The sequence below is a fragment of the Heptranchias perlo genome, chromosome 24 (genome assembly GCF_035084215.1).
Source record: "Heptranchias perlo isolate sHepPer1 chromosome 24, sHepPer1.hap1, whole genome shotgun sequence".
Taxonomy (NCBI): Eukaryota; Metazoa; Chordata; class Chondrichthyes; order Hexanchiformes; family Hexanchidae; genus Heptranchias; species Heptranchias perlo.
Genome location: NC_090348.1, coordinates 29,514,241 through 29,539,622, shown reverse-complemented (window position 1 = coordinate 29,539,622; position 25,382 = coordinate 29,514,241). Strand labels below are relative to the sequence as shown.

General features: G+C 45.8%; 2 protein-coding genes across 3 annotated transcripts in view; one reads left to right on the top strand and one right to left on the bottom strand.

The window, feature by feature from the left end:
• The window catches only part of fam185a (family with sequence similarity 185 member A), a 48,894-nt gene extending 43,190 nt beyond the window's left edge, over positions 1 to 5,704 (bottom strand). The window contains exons 1-2 of one of the 2 annotated variants that reach the window (XM_068005374.1): positions 5,178 to 5,704; positions 2,485 to 2,594 (exon numbers count right to left, since the gene is read on the bottom strand). In XM_068005374.1, coding sequence (XP_067861475.1) covers positions 2,485 to 2,594; positions 5,178 to 5,589 — 522 coding nt within the window. In that variant the 5' untranslated portion in view covers positions 5,590 to 5,704. The remainder of the gene's footprint in view (positions 1 to 2,484; positions 2,595 to 5,177) is intronic. The other variant, XM_068005372.1, reaches the window with a different exon arrangement.
• Positions 5,705 to 6,256: 552 nt separating this feature from the next.
• The window catches only part of ccdc146 (coiled-coil domain containing 146), a 124,468-nt gene continuing 105,342 nt past the window's right edge, over positions 6,257 to 25,382 (top strand). Inside the window, exon 1 of the mRNA XM_068005371.1 lies at positions 6,257 to 6,415. The gene's annotated coding sequence lies outside the window, so the exon portion shown is untranslated. The remainder of the gene's footprint in view (positions 6,416 to 25,382) is intronic.

Sequence of the window (25,382 nt, the reverse complement as noted above, 5' to 3'; positions counted from 1 at the left end):
TGCAATAAAGAACTTGGAAATAGTAAGTAAAAACAGAGTGACTTTTTAAAAAGTTGTTACTGACTCTCAGGAAATTTTCTGCTGAAAACAAAATATTCCAAATTAAATATAACCAAATATCTTCAATAGGTATGATTTAATTTTCTAAAATCTAATTTTATTAAAACCAGCATCAAATTTCTTTTCACGATGGCAGTCTAGGTTTTTAAAACTATTTTTAAAAGAATGCCAGCAAGGGCCTAAAAAAAATACTCTGACTGATTCACAGCACTGGACCCCTTTGCTGGGACCCAGGTTGGAATTCCAACCTCAAACAACGTCTGATCCAACTCGTGAAAAAAAAGTTTTGCCTGTTCTTCATGTCACCAGTAGTTGGAGCATCCTGGAATGAAGGAGCATTCCATCTCATAAGCAGGAAAAAGGAAAAACTATTTATCATCAGTCAGACCCATCATACTAATCCTTCAGACTAGGTGAGTTCAATTAAGGTAAATGGTGTGATTTCGCTCCAGATCCACATTAAGGAGATAATGGGCTTCCTTCTGATAATTTTTCAATGTTACTACTAGGGTCTCAGTGAAGTATAATGGTCTACGTGTGAACCTTTTGGACTGCTTTCACAATTGTGAAAAACATCAAGCAGTACAATTATACATTTGGTCCTTCCAAACTTTGACTATATCTAAAGAGATCATTTTGAACTACATAACATTAATCTGTAACATTGCTGGTTACTGAGGGTGGTGTTGGTGGGAGCAATTTAAGACGAGAACCATGTTGTCAGAACTTTAAAATATAGTGACCTGTTTGATTTTTCCTATTGTGCATTGGTAACAACACATTAAATAAGTCTAGCGACAACATTGTTTAATGATATAGTTTTAGGTTATTCTCTCACCAGAATAAATATTGATGTAGTTGAAAAATATTAGAAATATAAATTCTTGTAGAAGATATTTGATTGAAAGCCCCTGCCACCCATCAGCAAACATAAAGCTGTACTGATGCAGATTGGCTTCCCTCCCAGCTGAACAGCAGAGTTGTGGAAAACTAGCAGAGGACAGGACAAACAGCAAAGATATTTGTATTTTAACTTGTAGTTAAAACATATAAACAAAAATCATGTCTCTAGTCCCTGGATACTGCATCACAAGTTTATTACAAAATTCTAAAACTAAAATGGTGCAAACCACATTTTTTTTTGGTTATCCCACATAATTATGACCCAAGAATGTGATTTTCAAACAGTTTCTGATACACATTTTATATCTATTATCATTTGTATGTAAACCATGCCCCCTCGTGGTAAATTCCTGCAATTTAGGTTTAGCTCAATGGGGCAGTCGTGTATGAATTTATACAATGGTACTTTGTTTAATCAACAGGTGACTTGATTCAGCTCACATTTGAAGTACTCCTGACAAATTGTAAATCTTGAAATTAAGTTTTAAAGGAGTGCTTTCAGTATCAAGTACATAATAGTTTATTTTATTTTTAAATTGCCCGCCATTCTCCTACGAGGAGAAATCCTTCGAGTAAAATTTTCTGCAGCGGCAAGATAAGCTGTAAATTTTGCCGTTTTGTGTGCCAATCTCACCATTGCTAACTTATTCCAAAATTTCATGGTTTTCTAATTAAAGTGTACCACAGTGAGCACAACGGCAAATCAGCAGTGGCTCAGCCAAAGGCTAATTCTCGAAAACGTATATTTCACAAAAGGACTACACTTCTGCACATCAAGCACAGACTTCAGGCAATTTCAGATATAGCACATAACTGACCTGTTTGATTATTTAAATACAAAAGGATTTGATTTCCAAAAACAATTTGTATTGTGTAAGTAATGACACAAGTCACTTACGCCACGTCATAATTTCCAGGGACTTTTGCACCATTACAATGATGAGTCCCTAGGAAATTCTCCTCCACTAATTTCCTTTAGTCACCAGCAGCCTGCTGGAGACCTGCCATGTTAATTCTCAAAATCGTTCAGCTAGTGTATGCAGTAGGTTCATTAGCAAACAGCTCTCATTGTGGTAAGAGGCATCAGCATCCTATTTAGTCCTCAATAGCAATCCAGATTTAATAATGCAGTATCAGCCAAGGATTGTTCTGCACACAGGCAGGTATTGAATTTTTATATTACTGATAGTTCCAGATCAGCAACAAGGACCAAATAGGATGGCAATTTTTACTATCACAACAACTTGCTGCTCCGACACAAGTCAGCTAAGCATCTCTTTTCAGCTTTAGAACCCAATGTATCTGCTGGAAAATATGTTCTCCCTTTTAAGGAATATTCTACATTAGCCCAAGGTATTTTGGCAATCTTGTCAATTAAACTATATACATTAATTCAGCTCCTTAAAGTTGAAAAACCCAGTAACCTTGATCATGTCATCATTACTTGCCATCTAAATCAAAACAGTAAACAAATGAAAAAAACTCTTAAATAAACAGTTCTTTGAGAAAAATTGTTTGTACCTTTAATGAATTCAGGATACTGTGCCCTTTCTCAGTTTCCACACAGCAGTTATCACATTCCATTTTTTTAATTTTAACACATCCTTTATGAAAGGTGCTAATATCCAAGTCTGCAAATAGAAACATAAAAAATTAATTGAATCCTTTTTGTCAGCCAAGTCACAACATAATAAACCAGATGTTTATTTATTCTAAAAGCATGGTACATCATGTAATTATAGTGCATTTTATAAAAAGTGATCAAATATTTTCCATAGTGCAGTACAAGTAATATCTACTTGAATAAGGTTACCTACAGTGCTAATAGAAATAACCTCTATCCTAGAGACCCAGACTGGCTTAAGAAGGAAAGGGATAAAATAATTTGGTCCATCCCTCTGAAAGGCAAAGTACTGTTTACCTTATCATGGACTTCAAGCTACCCATTTAAATTTGAGGGGAAGTTATGCATAAATACATTATGATCCGGAGAGGTAATCAATCAGAACTCTAATATTCCATTGGCAACATTACGAGCTGCACGAGAACCACTGTGTACTGTTTTTACCTACCCCATAAAGTCATACATGTAAGCGTACTATTTAATTTGAACCATGAACCCCGAACTAGAAGGCATAAATACAAATTAACAAGCAACAAACAAAATTGAGAGATGTTCTCTCCTCCTCATAAAAATATAATGGATATGTCAGCTTGGCCCCACAATAGAACCTTCATCCAAGTCATGGGTTCAAGCACCATTCCAGCGACTTTAATATATAAACAAAAAGCAAACAACCAAAGAAAATGCTAGAAACACTCAGCAGGTCAGTCAGCAACAGTGAAGCAGTTCTGACAAAGGGTCCACACTGAAATGTTTAAGTATCTGCGGAGAGGACAGATAAGTTATGACTCCTCTCCGCAGATACTTAATGACTTTCTTTATCACATAATCTAGGCTGATAATTCAGTGCAGTACTGACGGAGTACTGCATTGTCAGAGATGCTTTTTTCCAGATGAGACATTAAACTGAGGCCCCATCTACCTGTTCAGGTTGACAGAAAAGATCCCATGGCACTATCTGAAGAAGAGCTGGGGAGTTCTTCCGGTGTCCTGGCCAACATTTATCCATCAACTAAAATAGATTATCTGGTCATTTATCTCATTGCTGTTTTTAGAGCCTTGCAGTGAGCAAATTGGCAGCTACATTTCCTGCATAACAACAGTGACTACACTTCAAAACTACTTCATTGACTGTGAAGCCCTCTGGGATGTAATGAGGATGTGAAAGGCATTATATAAATACAAGCTGTTTCATTTATTTCGACCGGTCTTTTTATTAGCTCTAAAATTTCCCTGTGGTAGCTTTCCAAAAGAATATGACGAACAACGAGCACACAATCCAATTTTTTTCTAATATACTTGGAAATAATTCCAAGATTTACAGAAGAAAACAGGAGAGGTGATAAAGAGCAACACAGATTACTGGATGACAGTAATCGTTTTTGGATTATAATTACAAAACAAAACTTTACTGAAAAGATTGACCCCCTCAAACCCCATCCCCCCCGGGGGTTCCCAACTGTCGGGAGCCTCCGAAACGGGAGGGGGGGGGGGGGGGGGGCCTCCGAAACGGGAGGGGGGGGGGGGGGGGGGCCTCCGAAACGGGAGGGGGGGCCTCCGAAACGGGAGGGGGGGCCTCCGAAACGGGAGGGGTGGTGGGGGCTCCCACTCCGGAGGGCGGAGCGGAGCGGGGACGGGGGGGGGGGGGGGGGGGCTCCCACTCCGGAGGGCGGAGCGGGGAGGGGGCTCCCACTCCGGAGGGCGGAGCGGGGGGGGGCTCCCACTCCGGAGGGCGGAGCGGGGGGGGGCTCCCACTCCGGAGGGCGGAGCGGGGGGGGGCTCCCACTCCGGAGGGCGGAGCGGGGGGGGGCTCCCACTCCGGAGGGCGGAGCGGGGGGGGGCTCCCACTCCGGAGGGCGGAGCGGGGGGGGGCTCCCACTCCGGAGGGCGGAGCGGGGGGGGGCTCCCACTCCGGAGGGCGGAGCGGGGGGGGGCTCCCACTCCGGAGGGCGGAGCGGGGGGGGGCTCCCACTCCGGAGGGCGGAGCGGGGGGGGGCTCCCACTCCGGAGGGCGGAGCGGGGGGGGGGCTCCCACTCCGGAGGGCGGAGCGGGGGGGGGGGCTCCCACTCCGGAGGGCGGAGCGGGGGGGGCTCCCACTCCGGAGGGGGTAGCGGGGAGGGGGGCCTCCCACTCCGGAGGGGGGAGCGGGGGTGGTTCCGAAACCGGGGGGGGACCTCTGGAGCAGGGGGCGCGGGGGGCCTCTGTTGCGGGGATCCTCTGAAACGGGGTTGGCATTGTAAAGTGAGGGGGATCCACAGTTCTGTTTCCCCCACCCCCCACCATTCCTGTGTTCCCCACATCCCAGCCCTTGGGTTTCCCTTTCTCCTGCTCATGGGTGGTCTCCTGGTTCTTGGAACTTGATGGACACCAGCGGTTAGCACGAAACCAGAAAAATATTCAACTGCAGAGGACTCAACCTTTATGAGGTAAATGCAATAACATTTGTAGAAGTCACGTGATCAGATGCAACATGACCAAATCTCCAGGAATGCCTCCAACCAGAGTTGGCAACCCCACTACCACCACCACCAACCCACCGCCCTTTTCAAATAATCCAGTGCCGTTCTCAAAATGCAGATAATTACTCACCAAACTTTACCGGAGTTACCAGATCAATGCGAGTATCACTACTAACATTTTCTGAAATTACTACCATCTGTTTAAGAGCCTTGTCATATTTGACCAGAATATCATCCAAATTTTCCCCTTGATTGGGGGAAATGACCTCCACGAAAGCGCGGTCAGCCGCAGGATAGCCATGCGGGTCCAGCGGTTTAACCGTCACGTCGCAGGGCAGGCGAACCTTTAAAGAGCCGAAAGGATCCACGAGCAGGGTCCAGCGTTTCAGCGCGCTGCCCGTCTGCCTGGAGCCAAGGCGACGAGTGGCAGACACGAACCTTCTGGGCACCAAATGGAGAAAACACTGGGTGGTGAGGCCGGCGCTCTCCTTTCGCAAAACCGCTCGACAGGCTCTGCGGCAAAATAAAACCAAAGAAGTCATGACGTGACCGGGACAATCTCAGCTCAGCTACGGCCCAAATCCCACACTCCCTCCCTCTCTCTCTCTCCTGTCAGCCTTTCTCGTCTGTCAAAGCTGCAGTTGTTGTTGTTGTTTTCGTGGGCAGAGAGAAGGGACTGATGGGAGTTGGAGTCTGCGCACTCCCATTTTAACCACAGTCCGCAGGTTACTGGCCGGTTAGTGGACTACGATTCCCACAATGCACTGCAAGCACTTGCACCTGGCCAACCATGACTCATGAGTAATGTCCACTCCTCTGCAATCAACGTCAATGAGGGAGAGACAGACTCACGTACAGTGGTACACGACTTAACGTCCACGTAATTCAAGGGAATTTATGGAAAATATGCTTGATTTTTTTTTAAATTAAGCTTTCAGCAGTATAACGTTCTGGCGAAGGGTCTACACCGAAATGTGCTTCCTGTTTTTTTACAAAATGCTGACCACACCTCTGTGTATTTTCAACATTTTCTGTTTTAATGGTATAAAGGGTAGTTGGGGGAGTTAATGCCACAGCAATATTCATATGTATTCATGTAAAATTAAGTCGTATCTGCAGTGCACATGAGGGTAAGTTGTTTATAGTTAATTATTGTAGGGTTTGTTTATTCTAGTGGCTTACTATTGGTCAAAAGTCGCGTCTTATTGACCAATGGATGGGCAGGAGTGAAGAGAGTGGTTGCCATGGTAACGGCGATTGTTGGACGCAAACGAGCCACAAACTGGGAGATTGAAGGGCCTCGGGCTCCCGGGACAGCGCTGCACTCTCCGGACACCCTTCTTATCCTGAGGGAACGCGGCTCATGAGGTACATCTGAAGGGCCAGGGCTCGAAATGTTGAGAGGATTCTGTGTAACCCAGAACAAAATCAAGCGTGAAAAGGCACTGTTTACATGTACTGTTCCAGCAAAACTCTGCTGCCCGTAGTCTAACTTGCACCAAGTCCCGTTCACTCATCACTCCTGTGCTCGCTGACCTACATTGGCTCCCAGTCCACCAACACCTCGATTTTAAAATTCTCGTCCTGGTGTTCAAATCCCTCCACAACCTCCTCCAGCCCTACAACCCTCCGAGAACTCTGTTCCTCCGATTCTGGCCTCTTGCACAGCCCCGATTTCTTTTGCCCCACCATTGGCAACCCTGCCTTCAGTCGTCTAAGCCTTAAGCTCTGGAATTCCCTCCCTAAACCTCGCCACCTCTCTTCGGTTAAAGCTTGGCTTGAAACCTGCCTCTTTGACCACACATTTGGTCACCTGCCCTAATGTCTCCTTTGGCTCCGTATCATTTTTTTTGTTTGATAACGCTCTTGTGAAGCCTTGGGACGTTTTACTACTCAGAAAATTACCCTGCTGTGAACTGCTTTTCTTCCAGTTAGAGAATGGCTGAATGGTGTCACATGGTAATTAGGCAGCTCGGTGTGAATTGTAATAAGAAATGGGGTTCCATGCGTTGGATGCAAAAGTGCCCGGCTCCTCCAGGCCCATTTCTCCTGCCACGCTTTGTAGGATTCTCTGCTTTTGTTATGTTTAATAGGGTTTCATATTTAATCTAACATATGATTATATGTATGCACATATTTCCTGTTGTCTTAATTTTTGGTCATGCTTTTATGACAACATTCAACATTGAAATTGCCAATAATATAAATATTTAGAATACAAATCCTATATGTAAACAGTTGCCTGTAATGATGTAGTTGCAGGATCCAGCCAGTAGGTGGTGCATTGGAGTGAGTCTTTTTAAGTTTCTCTCCCAACTCTGTCACCATCTAGTATATAAAAAAAATCTTACATTCATGAACTAACTGACTAATTTACGAGCATTTAAAAATACAGTTTTCCTGTGATTTTTGGGGACTCTGTTTCACCTAGAGAAGGAGAATAGGAGGGGAGATTAGAATGGTGTTGGACCTGGAAGGCAATCTACTCAATTTCAGAAGAAACATGAACTTGAGGCTGTTCGCAGGGTTGCCGGAATGGAAGAGGGGGAGGGAAGGAAGGCAACTGCAGCAACAGATGGAAGACCAGACAAATATGATGACAAACCCTCAGCTGGCACCTGCCCTCCCACTATTCCATCTGCTAATGCCTTCAGCTACTGGCCTCCTCATAAATTCTAAATGCTGATTCTTCTGTGTGTGGGAGGGGGGAGTTTGGACGCCTGATGTTAGCTGGTCCACCCCCCTGGCCATTTGCTCCTTCATATTATGGGCTGTATTCTCCTGAAAGGGATAATTGTGGTTGCAAACACAAAGTAAAACAATAATGAATAGGTAGTGACTGAGGCTGCTTGAAAACTCTCTATTCATAGATCATACTTTCAAAGGGAAAACTGTAGGGATAGTTATGCAAGAAGGGCCATATGTAGGAAGAGGGGAGGCAAGTGGACAGTAAAGTTGGGCAAGCACAAATGACAAATCGGAAACCTGAAGCGCACTGTGGCTAAGTAGTGAGGAGACAACTCACATGGGGACACGAATGCTTTCTGGGAAGCTGAAGGAGTCTAATGAATACATAGAGTTAAATAGAGACTACAGCACAGAAACAGGCCATTCTGCCCAACTGCTCTATGCTGGCATTTATGCTCCACACGAGCCTCCTCCCATCCCTCTTCATCTAACCCGTATCAGCATATCCTTCTTTTCCTTTCTCCCTCATGTGCTTATCTAGCTTCCCCTTAAATGCATCAATGCTAGTCGCCTCAACTACTACTTGTGGTAGCAAGTTCCACATTCTTACCACTCTTTGGGTAAAAAAGTTTCTCCTGAATTCCCTATTGGATTTATTGGTGACTATCTTATATTTATGGCCCCTAGTTTTGGGTCTCCCCCACAAGTGGAAACATCTTCTCTACGCCTACCCTGTCAAATCCTTTCATAATCTTAAAGATCTCTATCAGGTCACCCCTCAGTCTTCTGTTTTCTAGAGAAAAGAGCCCCAGCTTGTGCAGTCTTTCCTGATATGTGTATCCTCTCAGTTCTGGTATTATCCTTGTGAATCTTTTTAGCACTTTCTTCAGTGCCTCTATATCCTTTTTACAATATGGAGATCAGAACTGTGCACAGTACTCCAAGTGTGGACTAACCAAGGTTCGATACAAGTTTAATATAACTTCTCTGCTTTTCAATTCTTTCCCTCTAGAAATGAACCCTATTGCTTGGTTTCCTTTTTTCATGGCCTCATTAAACTGTGTCGCTACTTTTAGTGATTTTTGTATCTGTACCTCGATCCCTTTGCTTCTCTATACCATTTAGACTCTTATTATCTAAGCAGTCTGTGGCTTTCTTATTCTTCCTACCAAAATGCACCACCTCATACTTATCTATATTGAAATACATTTGCCAATTACACGCCCATTCTGCAAATTTATTAATGTCTTCTTGTATTTTGTCGCAGGCTTCCTCAGTATTTACTGTAACCCCCAATTGGGTCTCGTCCACAAATTTTGAAATTGTACTTCCGATTCCCGAGTCCAAATCGTTAATGTAAATTGTGAACAACAGTGGTCCCAGCACCGATTCTTGTGGAACACTTCTCACCTTTTGCCAGTCTGAGTAGCTATCCTTATCCCCCACTCTCTATTTTCTGTTCTGGAGCCATCTTGCTATCCATTCTGCTACCTGTCCCCTGACTCCATATGCTCTGAGTCTACCATGTGGTACCCTATCGAAGTCCTTTTGAAAATCCAAACATCTACTGCACTGCTCTTGTCTACTCTTTCTGTTGCTTCTTCAAAGAATTCAATAAGGTTGGTCAAGCATGACCTCCCCTTTCGAAATCCTGTTTGTTATATTTTTGTTTTCTGGGTGTTTTTCGATTACATCTTTGAAAATGGATTCCATTATCTTGCCTGTTAAGCTAACTGGTCTATAATCCCCTGGAATTTTCTATCTCTGTTTTTAAATATAGGAATAACATTAGTTGTCTGCCAGTCCTCTGGCACGATTCCCTTTCCTAATGAATTTTTACATATATGATGTCTTTCCCCGTGTTTCGAGCCTCAAACAAGCCATTTCTTCCTCTCCTCAACTTTTCCAGGCTCCTCATCAATAAAATTTACTGAGAATGCCCATATTGTGTCCTTTTATCATTTGTGCTCTTGACTTGGTTCTGCCCTCCACTTTTAAGTAACTGCAGGACTTTAAATCCTGAAGCTGTACGATGGGTGATTCCCCCCACCGGCACACAATGCCAGACCCTTGGTGGTGTTCCAGCAGGTCTGCCCCTCATTATTCAAGTTGACTGACCCTGGATATTAGGCCAAGGTCAGGAGCACACATGTGAATTGCCCTCTGCACTTTCACTGGCACATTGGCCAGGTGGAAGATCTAGGTCAAATAGTGAAATGAATGCCCAATGATCAAAATTACTTGGGTACGATTTTCATGGAAAATAGTCAAATTGCAATAAGCAATACCCAAAATTCCAGTAAAAATCCCAGAATGCTACGTAATAATATGCAGTTTGACCTAGTCAGCCAGTGTGTCAGTGACCGTTCTGTTATGCTTTATGTGTCACAAAACTCTGTTTAAGACAATGATTGTAAAGTCAGAATAAGTACTTTAACAAACTTAAAGCCAGTCCCTAGTACCAAACTCGCCGTAGAAAGTTTTTTTTTATTCGTTCATGGGATGTTGGCATTGCTAGCAAGACCAGCATTTATTGCTCATCCCTAATTGCCCTTGAGAAGGTGGTGGTGAGCTGCCTTCTTGTACCGCTGCAGTCCGTGTGGTGAAGGTTCTCCCACAGTGCTGTTAGGTAGGGAGTTCCAGGATTTTGACCTAGTGACGATGAAGGAACGGCGATATATTTCCAAGTCAGGATGGTGTGTGACTTGGAGGTGGTGCAGGTGGTGTTGTTCCCATGTGCCTGCTGCCCTTATCCTTCTAGGTGGTAGAGGTTATGGGTTTTGGAGGTGCTGTCGAAGAAGCCTTGGCGAGTTGCTGCAGTGCATCCTGTAGATGGTACACACTGCAGCCATGGTGCACCGATGGTGAAGGGAGTGAATGTTTAGGGTGGTGGATGGGGTGAAATCAAGCGGGCTGCTTTGTCCTGGATGGTGTCGAGTTTCTTGAGTGTTGTTGGAGCTGTACTCATCCAGGCAAGTGGAGAGTATTCCATCATACTCCTGACTAATGCCTTGTAGATGGTGGAAAGGCTTTGGGGAGTCAGGAGGTGAGTCACTCGCCGCAGAATACCCAGCCTCTGACCTGCTCTTATAGCCCAGTATTTATATGGCTGGTCCAGTTAAGTTTCTGGTCAATGGTGACCCCCAGGATGTTGATGGTGGGGGATTCGGCGATGGTAATGCTGTTGAATGTCAAGGGGAGGTGGTCATTGCCTGGAAAGTGCTTTTTAGTTCACAGGAGGGCCAGAAGGGAGTCTGAAAACCGGCAATACAGAGAGAGGCTGTCGTTGCATCTGAAAAAGGCCAGGGACCGTATTATTCAGCTCCCACCTCCCCTCTAATGCTCCCAAGTCCTTACTTACCATAATACTGACAGATCCTGCCCCCAAAATTGCCAAATACTTCCGCTCCATAATAAATGCCGAATCCTGGCATCACCCAATACTGCCAAATGCTGCCCTAAATTCACTTGGATCCCTCACCCCCATCGCCCTTCAACCTGCTCCGCCAATATTCCCTCATTGCAGAACCACTTCTGCTACTCCCGACCCCTTCTCCTCGATGCCAGAACTACAGACTATGCTTCTCAATACTCCCACATTGTAAGATCATCTCCATTACTCCCAAATCTTAAACCTTCCCCCAACCCCCCAAGCCCACAAACTCCCTGTCTCCCCTATCAGGCCCCAGAACACCACTGACAGTCCAGAATGCCTCTCCCACTTTTCCCAGACCTATGCCACCCCCATATTTTCATCTTTAATAATGATGAACTTCATCCCCAGCACCTTTTTCATCCTCATCCATTCATCTTTTAAATTGAAAGTCAACTCCAACTGAAACTCCTACCTGTACAATATCTGTGCGCACAGTATGACTATCATTCAGATTCCTCTGCCTTGTCAGCAGCAACATTGATCACACTGGGACCACACTGCTGTTTTCTTTATAATCCATCGTTTTTTTCATGACTTTTAACAACTCCCTGGACATGCCACTGACACATTAGCCACACCCCTGTTCGTTCCCTCTCCCCTTTTCTTTGTTTCAATCTAAATCTTCCTTCTTTAATCTGCATGCCACTAACACATCACCAAGCTCTACCCACTCCCCTCATCACCCTGTCACCACACTGCCTGTTTCACTCTGTCATCGACATTTTCTCACTCTCCGGGGTCGCGGTACTATTTGAACTGGCTTCAAATTTATCTGATGGTAGTGGGGAAACTTTTAGATACAATAATCCGGGACAAAATTAATGGTGGTGGACAATAAAACAACTAACGGGTGGAGGAGGCTCCGTAAACATCCCCATCCTCAGTGATGGCAGAGCCCAGCATGTGAGCGCAAAAGACAAGGCTGAAGCGTTTGCAACCATCTTCAGCCAGAAGTGCCAAGTGGATGATCCATCTCGGCCACTGCCCGAGAACCCCACCATCACAGAAGCCAGTCTTCAGCCGATTCAATTCACTCCACGTGATATCAAGAAACAGCTGAGTGCACTGGATACAGCAAAGGCTCTGGGCCCCGACAACATCCCGGCTGTAGTACTGAAGACTTGTGCTCCAGAACTAGCTGCGCCTCTAGCCAAGCTGCTCCAGTACAGCTACAACACTGGCATCTACCCGACAATGTGGAAAATTGCCCAGGTATGTCCTGTCCACAAAAAGCAGGACAAATCCAATCGGCCAATTACCGCCCCATCAGTCTACTTTCAATCATCAGCAAAGTGATGAAAGGTGTCATTGACAGTGCTATCAAGCATTGTCGACAACATCAATAACCTCATCAATAACCTGCTCACCGATGCTCAGTTTGGGTTCCGCCAGGACCACTCGGCTCCAGACCTCATTACAGCCTTGGTCCAAACATGGACAGAAGAGCTGAATTCCAGATGTGAGGGGAGAATGACTGCCCTTGATATCAAGGCAGCATTTGACTGAGTGTGGCATCCAGGAGCCCTAGAAAAATTGAAGTCAATGGGAATCAGGGGGCAAACTCTCCAGCGGCTAGAGTCATATCTAGCACAAAGGAAGATGGTAGTGGTTGTTGGAGGCCAATCACCTTAGCCCCAGGACATCGCTGCAGGAGTTCCTCATGGCAATGTCCTAGGCCCAACCATCTTCAGCTGCTTCATCAATGACCTTCCTTCCATCATAAGGTCAAAAGTGGGGATGTTTGCTGATGATTGCAGTGTTCAGTTCCATTCGCAACCTCTCAGATAATGAAGCAGTCCGTGCCTGCATGCAGCAAGACCTGGACAACATCCAGTCTTGGGCTGATAAGTGGCAAGTAACATTCGCGCCAGATAAGTGCCAGGCAATGACATCTCCAACAAGAGAGAGTCTAACCACCTCCCCTTGACATTCAACGGTATTACCATCACCGAATCCCCCACCATCAACATCCTGGGGCTCACCATTGACCAGAAACTTAACTGGACCAGCCATATAAATACTGTGGCTACAAGATCAGGTCAGAGGCTGAGTATTCTGTGGTGAGTGACTCAGCTTCTGACTCCCCAAAAGCCTTTCCACCATCTACAAGGCACAAGTCAGGAGTGGGATGGAATACTCTCCACTTTCCTGGATGAGTGCAGCTCTGACAACAAGAAGCTCGACACCATCCAGGACAAAGCAGCCCTCTTGATTGGCACTCCATCCACCACCTTAAACATTCACTCCCTCCACCACCGGCGCACCGTGGCTGCAGTGTGTACCATCTGTAAGATGGACTCCAGCAACTTGCCAAGGCTTCTTCGACAGCATCTCCCAAATCCGCAACCTCTACCACCTAGAAGGACAAGGGCAGTAGGCGCATGGGAACACCACCACCTGCATGTTCCCCTCCAAGTCGCACACCATCCTGACGTGGAAACATATCGCCGTTCCTTCATCGTCGCTGGGTCAAAATCCTGGAACTCCCTACCTAACAGCACTGTGGAAGAACCTTCACCACACGGACTGCAGCAGTTCAAGAAGGCGGCTCGCCATCACCTTCTCGAGGGCAGTTAGGGATGAGCAATAAATGCTGGCCTTGCCAGCGATGCCCACATCTCATAAATGAATAAAAAAACTTGGAAAAGTATGGGCTAATAAATTAAAGTTAGTGCGGATTTGTTAATGGAAAATCGTATTTGTCTAACTTGATTGAGGTCTTTGATGAAGTAATGGAGAAGGTTGATGAGGGTAGTGGTGCTCTTGTTGTGTATATGGGCTTTCAAAAGGCATTTGATAAAGTACCACATAGTAGATGTGTTAGCAAAATTAAAGCCCATGGGATTAAAGGGACAGCGACAGCGTGGATACAAAATTGACTAAGGGACAGAAACCAGTGTAGCGGTAAATGGTTGTTTTTCAGACTGGAGGGAAGTACTCAGTGGTGTTCCCCAGGAGTCGGTATTAGGACCACTGCTCTCCTTGATATATGTTCATAACCTGGATTTGTGTATAGAGGGTGTAATTTCAAAGTTTGCTGATGACACGAAACTCGGAAATGTAGTGAGCAATGTGGAGAATAGTAACAGACTTCAGGAGGACATAGACAGACTGGTGAAATGGGCAGACAAATGGCAGATGAAATTTAGCTTAGAGAAGTGTTAAGTGATACATTTTGGTAGGAAGAATGAGGATAGGCAATTTAAACTAAATGGTACAGTTTTAAAGGGGGTGCAGCAACAGAGAGACCTGGGGATGTATGTACACAAACCTTTGAAGGTGGCAGGACAAGTTGAGAAGGCTGTTAAAAAAGCAAATGGGATTCTGGGCATTATTAATCGAGGCATAGAGTACAAAGGCAAGGAAGTTATGCTAAATTTTGGTAGGCCTCAGCTGGAGTATTGTGTTCAATTCTGGGCACCACACTGTCAGAAGGATGTCAGGGCCTTAGAGAGGGTGCAGAAGAGAGTTACTAGCATGGTACCAGGGATGAGGGACTTCAGTTATGTGGAGAAACTGGAGAAGCTGAGATTGTTCTCATTAGAGCAGAGAAGGTTAAGAGGAGATTTGATAGAGGTGTTCAAAATCATGATCGGTTTTGATAGAGTAAATAAAGAGAAATTGTTTCTAGTGGCAGAAGGGTCAGTAACCAGAGGAAAAAGATTTCAGGTGACTGGCAAAAGAACCAGAGGCAACATGAGGGAATATTTTTTTGCACAGCGAGTTGTTATGTTCTGGAATGCACTGCCTGAAAGGGTAGTTGAAGCAAATTCAATGGTAACTTTCAAAAAGGAATTGGATAAGTACTTGAAGGAAAAAAAATTACAGGGCTATGGGGAAAGAGCAGGGGAATGGGACTGATTGGATCGCTCTTTCAAAGAGGCCAAATGGCCTCCTCTTGTGTTGTACCATACTGTGATATTATGAACAACACCATAAATTTTAACTTTATTTCTTTCCAAAACTTATCGCTATAACCTCTACATCTCCCAGTCCCTGAACCCCAAATCCGAATCCCCAATTTCTCATTCGAGGCTTGCCATATCTCCATCCCCCACCCCACACTCTACATGTCCAGGTCCCCACTCCATTCCCCATTTACCCATTATTAACCTCTCATTTATCCCAGCTTCATCATCCGTCTCTCTGCCATCGTGGAAAGCTTCCACTGTGCACCATCTTGAATATTTTATCAGCACGTATCCATGAGTAACATAATATCAATAATAGAATCAGATCTTTTTTCTGATGTAAATTATAATACTGCACTACCATAACATCCCACCAGGTGGCATTAAGTGTTCATGGTAATAAATGACTTCTGGATGCCTACATTTATGAAAGCAGTGGGGCTGATGATAAAAAGTTCAGCACCCATTGTGTTGGTAAATCAGGTGCTAGCATCCGACATTATGTGGTGCTAAGGGCTGGTAAGCAGCTGGTGCACAGGGAATGTGAGACTGTCACCATACACTCATGCCCTCTCTCCTCTGAGTCCACTGCCCTCCTATCCTCCTTTAATCTCTCCATCTATATAAACTCCTCCACCCATGTTCCTGGCTGCCTCATCAACCTTGCAATCTCACATGGCCTCTCTACTCCCATTCGTGTCGACCACAGATAAGGCCATCTCTAATCACTTCTTTGTATCCCTCTCCACTCACATTCCCCCCCCACCCCGAACCCCACTTCCTTCTGTGTCTACCCCTGGAAACAACTCTCCCTCAAGTCTGCACTTTCAAATTCCCAACTGTCTAACCATTGGCCCTCCATTCACCACGACATTTCTGCAGCTACCGATCTGCTCAATCACACCCTCACCTCCATCTTTGATGCACTTGTCCCCATTAAAATCATTATTCTATCTCACCCTAGTCATTCCCCCTGATATGGCCTTCATCGCCGCTCCCTTAAGTCCAAGGGACGCAGATTTGAACGCTTATGGCGGATAACTGGTTTAGCCACTCATCGCCGGAGGCTGGACCACATAAAGCACTATCAGGTCCTGCACTCCTCTGCCCTATTCCAGGATCATCCTGGAATGCAAAGATAACCCCCGGCTTCTCCTCTCCACTCTTCTCTTCTCCACAAACCGTTTTCTGAAACCCCTCTCCCCTGCCCCCTCCACTCTCCTCAAACAACAAGTGCGAGGAGCTCATGGACTTCTTTGTCACTAGGATTGAGATCATCCGTTCAGTTGCCTCTGCCCTTCCCTCCCTTCCCCATGCCCACCAAGCCAAACTTCCCCTGGTACCCCCTGCCCTAGCCCTAGCCTTGAGCTCGCATCTTTCTCTGGTTTCTCTCGTATCTCCCCTCATGCCCTCTTCGAGCTCATTTTGTCCATGAGACCTACCTCATGCTTCCTCAACCCTATTCACATCAAATTGCTGACTACCCAACTTCCTTTCCTGACCCTCATGTTAGCTGATATTGTTAATGGAGCACTCTCCCTAGGTACTGTCCCTCTCCCCTTCAAATCTGCCGTCGTCACCCCACTCCTCAAAAAAAAAACCATGACCCCACTGTCCTTGCAAACTACCACCTCATCTCCTACCTCCCTTTCCTCTCCAAAATCCTTGAACGTATTGTCGCCTCCCAAATCCATGCCCATCTTTCCCGCAACTCCATGTTTGAGCCCCTCCAATCAGATTTCCGCCCCTGCTACCGCACTGAAACGGCCCTTATCAAAGTTACAAATGACATTCTATGTGACTGTGATCATGGTTAACTATCCCTCCTCATTGTTCTCGACCTGTCTGCAGCCTTTGACACGGTTGACCACACCATACTTTACCAACGCCTCTCCTCCGTCGTCCAGCTGGATGGGACTGCCCTCGCCTGGTTCCATTCCTGTCTATCCAGTTGTAGTCAGAGAATCACTTGAAATGGCTTCACTTTCTGCTCCCGCACCATTACCTCTGAAGTTCCCGCCCCCTCCTATTTCTCATCTACATGCTGCACCTCCGTGACATCATCCGAAAACACAATGTCAGATTCCACATTTAGCTGACGACACCCAGCTCTGCCTCTCCACAACCTCCCTCGACCCCTCCACCGCCTCTGATTTGTTATGCTGCTTGTCCGACATCCTATGCTGGATCAGCGGAAATTTCTGCCCAACTAAATATTGGGAAGACTGAAGCCATTGTCTTCAGTCCCCGCCACAAACTCCGATCCCTAGCCACCAACTCCATCCCTCTCCCTGGCCACTGTCTGAGGCTGAACCAGACCGCTCACGACCTTGACCCTGAGATGAGCTTCCGACCCCATATCCGCTCCATCACCAAGACCGCCTACTTCAACCTCCGTAACATCTCCTGTCTCCATCCCTGCCTCAGCTCATCTGCTGCTGAAACCCTCATCCATGCCTTTGTTACCTCTAGACTTGACTATTCCAATGCTCTCCTGGCCGGTCTCTCATCTTCCACCCTACATAAACTTGAGCTCATCCAAAACTCTGCTGCCCGTATCCCAATTTGGAGAAGTCCCGTTCTCCCATCACCCCTGTGCTCACTGACCTACGTTGGCTTCCGGTCTGGCAACGCCTCGATTTTTAAAATTCTCATCCTTGTTTTCAAATCCCTCCATGGCCTCGCCCCTCTCTATCTCTGTAACCTCCTCCAGCCCTACAACCCTCCGAGATCTCTGCTCTCCTCCAATTCTCGCCTCTTATGCATCCCCCGATTTTAATCGCTCCACCATTGGCGGCCCTAAGCTCTAGGATTCCCTCCCTAAACTTCTCCGCCTCTTTACCTCTCTCTCCTTTAAGATGCTCCTTAAAATCTACCTCTTTGACCAAGCTTTTGGTCATCTGTCCTAATATCTCCTTATGTCGCTTGGTGTGGACCTTCATCTTAAAGGGGACTGACTTGCCACCTGTAGTTGGTGAGTTTGTTTTCACCTGTTTCAGTGCTTCATTGTTCTTTAGTTGTTAACCTTTTCTGCTGTTTTGCAAGGCATGAACTTACTGAGAGCTTCTTAAAGCTACACCCCCATCTGCTATTTGTTCCTGTTTCCCTGGGAATATGTAATAGCTATTGGTATTATAAAGAAAACACACACCACTTTTGTTGGCCAATGGGACATGAACTTGGATTTGAGGGGGGAGTTGGAGCCTGTGGATCAGGCCTCGCAGCTGTGTCAAGCTGATTTTAGTTTCAGGCAAAAACTTCACTTAAAAAAAGGATACTTCTAAGTTTTTTTTTCTCCAAATATTTTTCAGTTCAAGATAACATTTACTTTTCATCCACAAATTGTGATACTGTGGGAGCTGCTCACATACAGTGAACCCTGTAAATTAGGGACACCTAAGGGACTTGCATCGGGTGTCCTTTACTTGGAGATGTCCCTATTTTCAAAATGGCCATTGTATGTACAGTAAACCGGGTGAGCCAAATATGCAGGGATTGGCTGTACTCCTGCAGAACTTCTTTTTTTCACCCTCACCTGGGATCGTGCCTAATTCTGGAGCCCTGCCGGCAGAAGTGATTTCAGTTTGTTTTCTGTTGACTGAGTTTCCCAGTTCATGGCCATCCTCGGGTCCTTTTCCATTGAGGGAGGTATGTCCTGATCCTGGGATCTGCTACGTTGGCAGCCTGCACAGGGTGAGGTGGCTGCTATAGGGCCAGAGTGCCAAATTGGAGGGGATTAATGTCCTGCAGACCCCTGTCCAGTGCCCTCTCCTTCCCTGTGCTGCAGCTGCTAATGTTTGAAATGCTGGGGGAGGTGGGTAGGGGGCTGTTAGCAGCTCATCAGGACCTGATGTACTGGTGGCGTATGGTTGCCAACTCTGGTTGGAGGTGTGATCACGTGATGTTTTGACCACATGACATCTGACCATGTGATGTAGGATCATGTGACATCAGATCACATGACACCTGATCGCATGATTTCTACAAATGTTATTGGATTTACTGTACCTTATAAAGGTTGGGTCCCCTGTGATTGTGTATCTCGCGCCAGCAGCTGTTGTATGAGAAGTTCCAAGAACCAGGAGGCTACCCGTGAGCAAGCGAAGAGGGGAAACCATCCTCTCCATTTCTCCCCCCAGTCTCCATCTCTCCCCTCCAGCCCCCATTCCCCAGTCTCCATCTCTCCCCCAAGCCCCCATTCCCCAGTCTCCATCTCTTCCCGAGCCCCCATTCCCCAGTCTCCATCTCTCCCTCGATTTCCCAGTTTCCCTCTCCCCACAACTTTCGAGACACCCCCTGCGATTTCAGGCCACTCCCCCTCCCCCCCCCCCCACCCCCCCGCCGTGATTCAGTGCCCTCAATTCCTGACACCCCCAGTGAGGTTTGATGTTTTTTTTAAATAAAAAGTCAAGCAAATAATTGAATTTAATTAAAGAGACAGAAGTTAAAAGTAAAAAAATTTTTTAACTTTTTAATTTTTTTTAATGAAATGATCAAAAAATATTACAATAAGAAGTAATATGACATTCCACATTTTTAAAATTTAATTTTTAGTTGTTTCGCTGTCATTATTAGTCATCGCGCTTTTAAAAAGTAATGTAGACCTGCTATTTTTTCAGCATACCTTTTGGTGGCATAAGTATTTTCATTCCAGCTGTAGCGTAGCATGCCCTTTAATTCACAGCTGTCAAACCGCCAGCGAACCAATGGGAGCAAGTTCACGATTTCCGGGTTTTAATGTGCGTGTGTGCATTCGTGAACTTGCTTCATCGATTCGCCGGCGGAGAAAGAGGACACAATTGAGGAACGGCGTCCCGACCTGAGTTTTGCCCCATTGTCAAATCAGGTACAGAAAGTGAAATAAAGAGAGGGTAAGAAATATTGAACTAAGAGACAGAGATAAAAGAAACAAAGAAAAAGTTTTTAAAAATATAAATTTAAAAACAATTATCCAACAACAATTCAAATCAGAAGAAATGAGACACCACACTTTTCAAAGTTAATTTTCAGTGCCAGACAGGTTGTTTGGCAGTCATTAAGACTTATCACACCGTTAAAAGAGTGCTTAAACTTGAAATGACTTGACATATCTTTTTTTGGTGAGATTAGTTCGTATCTATCAAGTCAATGCACGAAAATCACACTGTTCCATTCATTTGATTGGGGAGCCCACTGGCAAGATGATATTCTTGTGAAGCTTACGGAGGAACAGGGCATCTGGTGCAGCAACTTCCGGATTTCTGCATTTAACTGCGCATGTGCGGTCGCCGCAAGTTGCTCTGCCACTTGCACAGAAATAGCGGTGAGCCCTGTTAGCCTCGCCGTTATTTTCAGAAGAAAATCCAGCCCAATAGAGTTTTTGCCCCTTTTCAGATTGCGATGCTCTTCGTGGAATGGGTAACAAGAACAACCTAAGTTGTTACTTATGATTAAGGTTTTCATTTATACTTTATTTTTAAGTATCCTGGAAACATTTTTAGTTTTTATTTTAGAAACGTAAATCCTAGTAAGAATCATGAGAATAAAATGAATTAAATGTTTTCAGGTGAGAATTGGAGAGGTTCTATGTTACAAAAGGCCTGCTGGGAGCCAACACTATGGCATTTAAATGGTGTGGCTAACCCCTCTGACCCATTTTTCCCAAACCTGCAGCAAATCATTACTGCTACTTTCAAGGTGATGATATGAGCATCACTAAGGTATCAGTGAGGCGGATAGTGCTTGGAGATGGCCATTTTGTTTGTTGCAACTGAAGATTGATGTTACTTTGCCTGCATATTGATTTGCTTAGTACTTTGGAGGTTCTGTCAGGACTTTTGCTACAATTTTTAGTCACTTCTGCAAGCAGTACAGTTTTGGACTGGGCACATGATCTTCCCAATGGGAATCCCTCTATTCCAATGTTACGAAGGGGATGAATAAATGGAAGAGACTAGATTGGACGCATCACAGAATGCGGTTGGTTCCTACATGTACGTACCCATTCAGCAGGGTTTACAGACCAAGAAGGCTTTACTTAGACTTTTCTGAACATCAGTGCCTCAGAAAGCTGTGCTCCCAGCGGAGCAATGTCTGTACCAGTCAAGGACACCATTGCCTTCAGTTTCTTTGCCACTGAATCCACCCAGGCAGCATTTGGATACCATTTCTATATTAGTCAGGCCACAGCTCATATTAAACAGGAGACTGATGCTCTCTTCAGGTGTGCTGTGCCGTTCATTTCCTTCCCAGTGGAACCAGAGAAATGAAGAGAGAGAGCTATTGAGTTGTACGGACTGGCAGGGTTCTCGCATGTGCAAGGAACAATTTACGCAATTCGTGGGGCGTTCGAAGCCCCAGTTTGTTTAAAAATATTTTTTTAGTTGATTTTCTTTATATTATACAATTTTTCAAACAAAATTTTGATAGCATACTTGAGATGGAAAAAACGCTACAGACCATACTGTTCATGTGCAACTAAAAGAGATACAAAGAAACCAACTATTGCATGGGTGACATTTTGGGAAATGTTGATTAACAGATTTGTCTATTTTCAATTGAAGTCAATATAAGCTGATTAGGAGTCATTTTAAAATCCAGAATTTATTGGCAAAAGTCAATAAAAGCTGAAAATCAAGAACCTTGGGCTCGATTTTGGCGTCGGGTTTCCGGCGGGGGGGCCCGGAAAATCCCGATATCCGGTCACGTGACCGGATCGCGACGAAATCCCGGCCACTTCCGGGTACCGCGCTGACATGCGGGGCTGCGCGCGCAAGCCACGCTGGTGGGAATCCCGCAGGCAATTAAAGCCAGCGGGGTTCCACTTGAGTGTACTTACCTTGCTTGTTGAGGTCAGTTAATGAGCTGAATCAGCTGTCAAAAGAGGAAGTGTGGGATTTTAGGTTCAAGGCAGTGAGCTTCACACACTGGGGGAAACAGTCTCTCTCCAACCAGGCGTGTTGCAGCCAGCAGCCTGTGGCAGGTGCCAAGGTGCACTCCACGGGGGACAGCCCTCACCCACGCAGGAGGCCACCGCGTCACATAGGGCAACCCCTGCCCCCCACCACCCCCCGCCAAGCCAGAGGACAGACCGACACGAAACCGCAGCCCCAGTCCGAGGAACCACCCACCTACCCTGCACAACCCCTCAGACCAACACCTGCCAGATGGGTGGTGTGTGGACACCCTCGGAGGACGAAGAGCATGACCAGCCTCGCAGTCCACGCCGTCCGCCGCAGAGACGTGGATCCCCCCAACACGGTGTTGTTGCACGCCCACCTGCACAGCAGGAGGGAGGGCTACTGCAGAGAGAGACGCATCGCAGAGGGCACTACCCTCGCCACAGGGTCCACAGACCGAGGCGCAGCTCCCCGGACCTCTCCGAGCAGCAGTGCACAGGGAGGCGCAGATTCGCTCGACATGTAGTCGTGGAGATCTGCAGGCTCTTTCATGCCGAGCTGCTCCTGGCTGGCCCCAGCACCAACTGCTTACCTGTCGCTGTCAAAGTCACCACTGCCCTCCACACCTTCTCCTCCGCATCCTTCCAGGGTGCAGCCGGCTACACCGCCGATGTCTCTCAGTCGTCTGCGCGGACGAGCCCTGCAAATACACCTGCACCTACTCTGCAGTAACACGATGGGTGGCATCAGTGGTGGGTCCTCATAGTGATACCCAGGAGCGGGCATTATTGGACACAACGGACAGGATTCGCGGAGACATGGCAGTGGTGGTGTCAATGTAATGTGTGCTGTTTGTTGCTCTGAAATTCAATATAGGTAACACCCATGGCAAACCCTCAGACACCCTTGTGCACCCCCTTCATTCTCACGACACGTTTGCCTTACGCTGCCTACTGCACATATGTGATGCATGCCCTGTGGCTGCAGCACAGGTGGTGGCAGGTTGAGTGAGGCTGGCCGTGAGGGAGATGCACGAGAGGGTGAGTATGGGATGGAGCAATGAGATTGTATGAGGATTGGGTTGCGTGTTAGTGGCAGGATGAGTACTGGCGAGGTGAGTAGGTGGAGGTAAGATGAGGATGGGGTTTGAGTGGGTATGAAGGGTGATATTACAGAATAGTGTTGGCGGTGCCGAAGGAGATGTGGGTTGGGGGCAGTGTTGTGGCAGACAGAGTGTAGGGGAAAGACTTCGTGTTCTCACTGCGGCTGACCTACTGCGGTCATTGCAGCGCCTCCTGCACTGTAAGCAGGTGGGCCATATGTTGGTGGCGCAGGTGACCCCCTCTGCCACCTCGAGCCAGGCCTTCTTGGTGACAGAGGCAGGCCGCTTCCTCCCGCCCGCCGGGTGGAAGATCTGTGTCCTCCCCCTCCTCCTCACCCCATCTGATGATACCTGGGGTGAGGCATCATTAAACTGGGAGCAGCCTTCCCCCTGGGCTGCTCCATGCTGCAATTTGTTCCATTGGTTGCAGCATCTGTCAGTGGAGGACTGCCCCTTTAACTAGAGAGCCTCCAGCTGACAGATCGTACTGCGCATGCGCAGCCCGACCGACGCGCAGGCCAGCGCCGTGGACCCCGGAGGAGCAGGTAATTGATTCCTATTAGTGGGTTGCCTGCTACGATCGCGCGGGCAACCCACTAATTTCGCCGAGCGTGTTGACCACGCTCCCGGAGGACCACCCGCTGGGAACCCGCAGGCCTACTAAATTCGAGCCCCTTGTCTATAATGCATCCTAGCCAGCCACTAGGAAGATATAAGAAAGAAAGAACTTACATTTATATAGCGCCTTTCACAACCTTAGGATATCCCAAAGCGCTTTACAGCCAATGAAGTACTTTTTGAAGTGTAGTCACTGTTGTAATATAGGTAAATATAAGGATGACAAGGGTGATCCTACTGATTTTATTCTGAGCTGGTTTGTTTGTTTTGGGATTTTTTTTCCTTTCCTGGGGGGAAGCCAGTGATGTTTTCATTCCTGCCGAAAAAGCTTGAAACATGAACACATTAATCAAAAGCATATTTCAGAGTATTTCATTTGAAAAATATATATTGTAGAAAATGTCAGACCCTTTTTAGAAGTTTCGATAAATGTACAATAATTTACCAACTCCAATGCATTTAAATTCATCTATTACAACATGTTCTGTTATATTTCTCACATCAAAACTATTTAAATGTTTTTATAAATAAAAACACAAAATACTGGAGCTGCACATAAGATTAATCAGCATCTGAAAGGGAAAAAAATGTTGATGTTTCAGATGTTATTCTTCACACTCATTATGATGAAGGGTCGCACTCAGTGTTAATCTTTCTTTCTCATTCAATGTTGATCCACCCGCAATGTATCTTTGGCATTTTCTGTTTTTACTTCAGATTTTTAAAATCTCTGCAAATGCATTTTGAACTGGCCAAATCAGATAAATTACATGGAATTATAGGCTCGTTAGCTTGAATCAGTTTAATACCTTTTTAGATTGGCCAAATCAGATAAAGAATTCACGTGCCTTTTATTTTGGCATCCATATGGTAGAACAATATCAAACTCTAATTATGCAAGGCCATTCAAAAGCATCAAATGAGAGGAAAGACAATAAATCAGAGCCATAATGGGCTTAAGAAAAATAGGTCCTGACTAACAAATGTATTGCAACTCTGTGAAAATGAAAAAGTTGGTGATAAGTTAGTGGTAAGATGGTGCATGTTCTGTATGTTGACTTTCCGAATACATTCAGTAAGGACCTTCACAGAGGATTTGGGTTTAATCTGAAAGCTCATGGAATTCAAAATGAAGTTATATTATAAATTGGATTAGATTACCCTCTAGTTCTTATTATTTAGCTATCAATGTGCAGTATTCTTTGCATGTTGTCACAAACAATCTGGACATTCAGTGAGTGGCAGCCCTTTTGAGGGGGTCAATGGTGGGAGCTCACAAAGCAATGTGGATGCAATCTATTGCACCCTGAACCTTTGAAAAACCAGTAACCTTGTAAAACTGGATTTATGTTGGTGTGATGCCAAACTGGAAATAATCCCCAGCTCTGTGGAAAAATACTTCAGTCGAATGAATTCCTGAATGTCTGATATTACACTGATCCCCTGTGGCTGCCTGATGTGACCTGATGGCATAAAAGTTGAGTGGGGTCATGTCCTTGACAGCCACACACACAGCTGTCCAGGCAAGTGACCTTGGCTGTAGATCCACGTGCTGTGGCTATCGCAGCTCCCCTCTTTCCTGTTTAGTGAGGAGTATTCTTATAACATCTATCGCCTCACTAAAGTCTTCATCGGACCTGTGTTGCCTGTATAATGCTGTCTCACTACCTTTTCCTGCACCCTCTCCTGCTCCTCCTCCTTT